The sequence below is a fragment of the Piliocolobus tephrosceles genome, chromosome 5 (assembly GCF_002776525.5).
Source record: "Piliocolobus tephrosceles isolate RC106 chromosome 5, ASM277652v3, whole genome shotgun sequence".
NCBI classification, from domain to species: Eukaryota; Metazoa; Chordata; class Mammalia; order Primates; family Cercopithecidae; genus Piliocolobus; species Piliocolobus tephrosceles.
Window position 1 is genome coordinate 122623218 of NC_045438.1, and position 5328 is coordinate 122628545.

The 5328-nt window shown below is 41.4% G+C and overlaps 1 protein-coding gene across 3 annotated transcripts in view; it reads left to right on the forward strand.

Annotated features, from left to right (window-relative positions):
• The window catches only part of RCAN2 (regulator of calcineurin 2), a 259448-nt gene that overhangs the window by 236830 nt on the left and 17290 nt on the right, over nt 1–5328 (forward strand). For all 3 annotated transcript variants that reach the window (XM_023212960.2, XM_023212959.2, XM_023212961.2), the window contains 2 exons: nt 519–692; nt 2480–2651. In XM_023212960.2, coding sequence (XP_023068728.1) covers nt 519–692; nt 2480–2651 — 346 coding nt within the window. The remainder of the gene's footprint in view (nt 1–518; nt 693–2479; nt 2652–5328) is intronic.

Consider the following 5328-nt stretch of genomic DNA (forward strand, 5'->3'; position numbering starts at 1 on the left):
GAAGGAAGGAAGGAAGGAAGGAAGGAAGGAAGGAAGGAAGGAAGGAAAGAAGGAAAAAAAAGAAAGAAAGAAAGAGAAAGAAAGAGAGAAAGAGAGAAAGAAAGAAAGGAAAGGAAAAGTGCCCCCAAGATTGGTAATCACTAATGTTTACCCTGTGCTTTACTCAGTAGCGCCAGTATTTTGGAGATAATGAACTTCTTTGAGAATCTGATGGTCATTACAATCCCTCTCCTCTAGAAACACTCAACATTTTGCATAATTTCCCATGTGTTTCATGTATTTTGAACCCTATTCACTGGTTCTCTAGAGAACCTTAGACCAAGATTATAAATCCTTCAGGCATGTTTTGCACCTGGCAACAGACCTACAGATGAAAAAAAAAAAAAAATACATTACTGCTGTTCTATTTAAACTGTATGTTATTAACAGTTTATTTATTTAGTTGTTTGTTTTTATCAGATATGGCATCATACAAGACCCATGGCCAACAGATTTCCCTCTGTGTTTGTTTTTATCAGGAAAAATTTGAGGGACTGTTCCGGACTTATGACGACTGCGTGACGTTCCAGCTATTTAAGAGTTTTAGACGTGTCCGTATAAACTTCAGCAATCCTAAATCTGCAGCCCGAGCTAGGATAGAGCTTCATGAAACCCAATTCAGAGGGAAAAAATTAAAGCTCTACTTTGCACAGGTAAGGTGATTGTTTACCAAAGGTATTCTTTTTGCCCTACATTATTTTTTACTGTTTTAAAATGTAAATGAAGCCCTTTCCATTTTCAGATTGGTTGGTAGTCTATAATTAATTCACTGAGAAATAGACCCACATCATGATTCCCAGACAGGAACAGCTTAGTGGCTAAAAAACAGGCTCTAAGAGTTGCCAACCAGAGCAAGTTGCATAACCTCACTGGGGCTCCATATTCTCATCTGTAAATTGGGGATGATCAGGATCCATACCCCATACTGTTGTTATGAGGATTGCATGAATTATTGTGTGTTTAAGTGCCTAATATTTGGCAAATACACGGTAAATGCCAGGTAGTAGTTATAAGAAGAATGATGTAATCACAGCTACTCCTAACCTTCCTATCAGGGTTATAATTAAAACTTAAATTATATGACAGCTTTAGTGGAATGTATAACTTTTCAGTGATTCATATTTATGAGAAAAGGTTACAAATATATGTAAATTAATTTGTTTCATCCAAAAATCAATTCTAGCTGTTCCAAAACGAAATGGGTAATTCTTGGCAATGCTTATAAAGTTCACAGCAATGGAAATCAATATCCATCATGTTCCATTAGTGCCCTCACCTCATCACTAGATACCTTGATCCATCTCTTAAGTGATCTGTTAGTATGGTTTCCACCTTTAGACTCTACAGAGATGGCACAGTGAAAAGAACACAGACGTTGGCCCTGCATCCGTGTTCAAATTCCATCATTGTTATTCTCATGTGTGTGATGTACACCAACCTCAGTTTCCTTGTCTTTAAAATCTCACCCCATTCCTTAAAAAGTTAAGCATTGAATTACCATTTGACCCAGCAATTCCACTCCTAGGTATTTAAAACAGGTACTCAAACAAATATATGTACGCACACGTTCACAACAGCACTATTCACAAAAGGTGGAAACCACCCAAATGTCCATCAATGGATGAATGGATTAGCAAATTATAGTATGCCCATATGATAGAATATTATTCACCCATAAAAAGGACTACAATACTGATAAATGCTACAATGTGGATAAACCTCGAAAACATTATACTAAGGAAAAGGAGCCAGACACAAAAAGTCACATATTCTGTGATTCTGCTTATAAGACGTATCAAGAACAGGTAAATCTGTAGAGACAGAAAACAGCATGGTGATTGCCAGTGACCAGTGGGAGACAGGAGTGGTAGTAACTGGTAATGGTAGTACTGGTAGCAATGGGCAGAGGAGTTCCTTTAAGGTGATGAAAAGAGCTTGGATCTGGATAGAGGTAGTTGTTGCAGATTGGAAATGTACTAAATGCCACTGAACTGTTCACTTTCAAGTGGTTAATTTTATGTTATGTGAATTTCACCAAGGAAGGAAGGAAGGAGGAAAAGAGAGAAGGAGACAAGGAAACATTTGGCAGGTGCATGGTGGGACAGTGGACTGGCAGCATCAGCGTCGCCTGGGAACCTATTAGAAATGCAAACCCTCAGGCCCCATCCCAGGCCTCCTGAATTAGAAATGTGGGGGCTGGGGCTTAGCAATCTGTGTTTTAGTAAGGACTGCAGGTGATTCTGACATACAGTAAAGGTTGAGATCCACTGTTTTCAGGATTAAATAAGGCAATTGAGCACATGGTATGTGGTAAGTGGTAATTATTATTACAGTCAGGTTCATCGTCACAGGCTGAAACTAAACCCACATTTTAATGTGCCAACATGACACATCTGAAGCCATGATGAATAAGTGTCTTCATCTCTACTCTATTTGAAAGGTTCAGACTCCAGAGACAGATGGAGACAAACTGCATTTGGCTCCACCCCAGCCTGCCAAACAGTTTCTCATCTCGCCCCCTTCCTCCCCACCTGTTGGCTGGCAGCCCATCAACGATGCCACACCAGTCCTCAACTACGACCTCCTCTATGCTGTGGCCAAACTAGGACCAGGTAAGCTTTGCAGCCCATTTTAAAAGTAAACATTTGTCAGCAACCTAGAAAAGCCAAATGAGATTAACAACCTTGAAATCCTGGGTTCACGGTAACATTGAATTTCTAATGGGTTTATTCTTCTGTGTGGACAATGAGAGGGAATGATGGATGAGAATGCAGCATTTGCACCTGTTCAAAAAGCATCTCGGGAACCTGTACTAAAATGGTGTCAAGTCCGTGCAGCTTCTGGACTGCAATGCAGATATTTTAAGATCCAACAGCACTACCTAATTCTTGTGGGATTTATCTCGATACTAGGAGGAAATTGTTTCCTCAGAACAGACACAATGAACCCTACCAGCTGGAAGGAAGCATCTATGCTGTGCAACCCAGTTTTCTTGCTGTCACAGTGCTAGTACACACTCAGGAACCCCCTGTTACAAGAAAACCTGCCACCAAAGTGAAACCTCCAAGTTCCTAAGAAGTCAGTTACAGCAGCCTCTAACTTTAAAAAATCTTACGGTCACTTTGTTATGATGTTGGCATATGTAGCTATGATTCACTCATTCTCACTGCAGTATAGTATTCCAAAATATGAGTCTACCACCACACTTTCTTTAGCCACTCTCCTGTTGATGGATATTTAGATTACTTCCAGGTTTTTTGCTATTACAATCAAAGTAATAGTTAACATTCTTGTACATCTCTATGCACTTGTCCAAAAGTTTCTTTAGGCTTTGTACCTAGAAGTGATACTGCCCTCAATTTCAGCAGATGATGACACCTTGCACCCCAAAGTATTTTTTCCTATATTATATTAGGAGAGGAAATAATAGAAATTGAAGGTGCTGAAGCCACATGGGAGCTGAGATTTTTAGCACTGTGAATTGAGTGGTAACTAATGGCCATTATGTCTGCTGTATCTACTGCTGGTTATCTTGGGATAGGAAGGAGCTTTAAAAATAGAATCTGAATGCCTGACCCCACCCCAAGAGATTCTAATTTGATGTGGGTAAAGTTCAGGTATCAGTACGTTTTAAAAGCTCCCACGCTGATTCTAATATGCAGATGAGTTCAAGAACCACTGGTAGCTAAATGCCAAGTACCAAGAATAGTAAACTTATAAGTTGTTACTAGCATTTCTTAATGTGGCAGGAAAACACTTGGCCCAGAGTCACCCACCTCAGAAATCTGCTGTTTTAATAATCGCGTGTTGATTCTTGTGTACACCAAAACCTGAGAACCCTAGGAATTATGGTGAGCAACTGTCTTGGTTTCTCCAGGACTAAGGAGTCCCTTGGTCACAGGACCTTCACTGCTAAAGTCAGACAATTCCCAGGAAAACCAAGAAAAGCTGGTCATCTTACCAGGTACCCAGATTAAGATGATTCTGATCTGATTAATAAGCACTTCTTGCAAGAAGATTGCCAGATGTTACATGTGTGGCCTGAAAGTTAAATTATAGAACTTTCAAGAGCAAGCTCATTGGAGGTTTCTTTGTAATCAGCATCACATCGCTCAGCTTCTCAGGCCCTTTAAAATGGCCATAAGTTTTACCTTCAAGAAGCAGGAGGTATGTCTAACTAATATGTGCTGATGAAAGAAGCAATATAATAACAAGGGAGATGTTAGTGAAATATGATTTCATTGAACATCTAGTTCATATCCAGGATCCTGATCTTAGACACTCCCCCTTCAGAGAGCCACATGTGTGATATGCATAAACACTGCACGGTGTGTAAAGTAAATTGAGTCTACTCACATGAAGCCTTTTGAAGCCCTTCCCCACAGTCATTCAGGACATTGCAGAAACAAACAAGCACACATATCCAAATGGACCAATTTCAGCCAAGGTCCTTGGAGCTGCCAGTTTGACTCCTATGCACTGATATTGACAAGAACACCCTTGAACACTTTGTAGAGGTGATTTGAATGTCAGCCAACAGAGCTCTTTATAGAATCACTAAGGTCTTGGCTAGAGGACCTAGGAGTCTGACCTGCATTTTACAGAAAAGGAAACTGAGGCCCAGAGCGAAGCAGGGAGCTGATTTGACAATGAAAGTGCCAGATTTTCCAATGCTGTGCTCTTCCTACTTCACTATTTAGAAAGGAGGCTCAGGCTATGTCAGACTTTCTGACCATCACACCCCAGCTGGACTCCAGTTCCCTCATGTGGAGCTGATTGTCCAGTAAAATTCAAATCATTTTTTATCAAGAATGTGAAAGAACATTAGTTGTTGTTTGTCCGCATTCACAAAGATTGATGCAGAGAAAGCTAGAGGCAAGTTCCAGACACCCTTACTGGCTGACCGAGCTGAGCCCAGACTCTGGAAGGCATAGACAGGGACAAATGTGACCTGGGACTGATGGAGGCAGAAGGCACAGATGGGATGGGAATTACGCCCTGGAAGGGATGCTCACAGAGCCTGACACAGAAGAGGAAGGAAGAAAGAGGGAGGAAGGAAATGGTCTTAAAGAGGCAGAGAAGCCGGGCACGGTGGCTCAAGCCTGTAATCCCAGCACTTTGGGAGGCCGAGATGGGCGGATCACGAGGTCAGGAGATCGAGACCATCCTGGCTAACACGGTGAAACCCCGTCTCTACTAAAAATACAAAAAAACTAGCCGGGCGTGGTGGCGGGTGCCTGTGGTCCCAGCTACTCCGGAGGCTGAGGCAGGAGAATGGCATAAACCCGG